Source organism: Condylura cristata, unplaced genomic scaffold (genome assembly GCF_000260355.1).
Source record: "Condylura cristata isolate star-nosed mole 26May11 unplaced genomic scaffold, ConCri1.0 scaffold00009, whole genome shotgun sequence".
Taxonomy (NCBI): Eukaryota; Metazoa; Chordata; class Mammalia; order Eulipotyphla; family Talpidae; genus Condylura; species Condylura cristata.
The window spans coordinates 786,240-788,157 of record NW_004567110.1 but is presented as its reverse complement, the minus strand read 5'-3'; the positions used below and the strand labels follow the sequence as shown (position 1 = coordinate 788,157).

The following is a 1,918-nucleotide window of genomic DNA, read 5'->3' as shown; positions in this document are numbered from 1 at the left end:
CCCCCGATGCCCCCCAGGACCCATGATGCCTCCTCCAGACCCCTGATGCCCCCCAGACCCCTGGTGCCCCCCAGACCCCTGGTGCCCCCCAGGACCCCCGTGCCCACACACGTGTGCAGCCTCCGTGTGCAGGAGCCGAGCCGGCGTGTCAGTGCAAGCTGGCAGCCGACTTTTGAAAACAAGAATGCGGATGCTAACCCCGACGTCACAGCTCCACCAGACAAGAGAAGCGCTCCAGGGTGGCCAAGCCGGCGAGGGGCAGCTCGGTGACGGCCACCCCCAGGCAGGAGGGAGGGAGGGGCAGCCCGGAGAAGGCCGTGCAGGGCCTGCACACAGGACAGCCGGCTGCACCCCAGCCCCAGGGCTGGGCAGAGGCTGCAGGGCCGGGGACGAGCCCGCCCACCATGGCCCTAGGCAGTGGCCCTCCCCGGGGAACACCCCGGGGTGACCCCCCAATCCCAACCCATCCACGTCACACCAAGAAGACACCAGAGCCGCTCGGGAGGGCGGCGGCCACGCTGGCCGTGCGCCAGGCCCACACAGAGGCCCGCCAGGGCCCGCCGGGGCATCTCCAGGAGGCGGGGCCAGGGGCAAAGGGGCGCCAGGCCCCAGACAGCTGGGGGTGCGCATGACGGGACGTGAGCCCGCTGGAGGTCCAGAATTGGGGCGCCATGGTCAGTCTCAGCGCCATGAAGCTGCCCCAGGCCGTGGCCAGAGTCCACCCCCGGCCAGGAGTGACCACAGGGCACGATAGACCCCTCTTGTCCTCGCTGCCCCCCAGTCGTGGGTTTCAGGAATCCGCCTGTTCTGTTCCCCACTGTTTCTGGGGGTCCTCATGCCCGTACCGTGTGAACACCCAGGTCCTTTACACGTAATTAAACATTAAAGCAAGAATAAGAGTCAGGGTGACCGGAAAGACAGGAGAAGCAAATTCCAGGCGCCTGCGCTGACCACTCCGAGGACGGCCGAGGAGGGGGCTCCGGGCCCGGTGACTCCCCAAATCTACTCCAGGCCCCACAGGGCCGCCTATCAGGGACAGCGAGAGCCCCAGGGCGCCTGCTCAGCAGTGAGCGCCGGCCTTGACCACTGACCACTGCCCACGGACAGCGCTTCCAGTCCTGTGGACCCTCTTCGTGGCGCCCTGAGACCCCTGCTCTGCCGCTCCTCACCCCAAGTGGCCGCAGTCCTTTACCCGGGACGGAGCCCCTGCCAAGGCACAGCTGCCCCACCGGGGCACCGGGCCTCGCGGGCAGAGGGGAGCCCACTCGGAGCCCTCAGCAGCAGCCAGGGTCCTGCCCGAGCCCCACTCCCCTCCGGGGGGGCCCGCCCGGCACCCGGCCTGCACAGGGGCGGCGTCTCCCCAACACGCAGGGGCCGTGGCTCCCAGCGGCGGGGAAGGAGCCGAGGCAGAGCCGGCCCCGGGGCACCGGGCCTCCCATGACGAGCACCGGCCGCTGCCATCCTCAAAGCGCTTTGCAGCACAAAGCCCCCACGGGGAGCCGCAGGGCTTCCACCCAGCCCTGCAGCAGCACTGGACACAGCCCCCAGGGACACCTCCTCACCCCTGTCCGGTGCCCGAGGCCAGGGCTGGGCACCAGCTCGGGGTGGAGATGCCACAGCAGCTCCTGACCCTGGGCCAAGCATCACCGCCAGGCCAGAGAGCCCTGGGCCGGCGAGCAACACCCCACGCCGGGGCCACCGGCCCCGGGGCCAGCTACGTCGGCCAGAGGGTCCGACGAGGGCCGTCCACGCCAAGGCGGAGGCTGAAGACGAGCACCCAGGTTCGCACTTGGTCCGGGCAGGTCACTTTGTCTCTCCAACCTGCTTCCGTCCCCGATGGGGACAGCGACTGGGCGGCGGCACCTGTCGGATGCCCCAGAGCGGAAGGCGCCCAGCGCGGGCGCCTGGGCGGGGCCCG

The 1,918-nt window shown here is 70.4% G+C and overlaps 1 protein-coding gene across 1 annotated transcript in view; it reads right to left on the bottom strand.

Moving 5' to 3' along the window:
• Window positions 1–1,714: 1,714 nt before the first annotated feature.
• The window catches only part of ZCCHC14 (zinc finger, CCHC domain containing 14), a 3,325-nt gene continuing 3,121 nt past the window's right edge, over window positions 1,715–1,918 (bottom strand). The window contains exon 2 of the mRNA XM_012722862.1: window positions 1,715–1,863. Coding sequence (XP_012578316.1) covers window positions 1,715–1,863 — 149 coding nt within the window. The remainder of the gene's footprint in view (window positions 1,864–1,918) is intronic.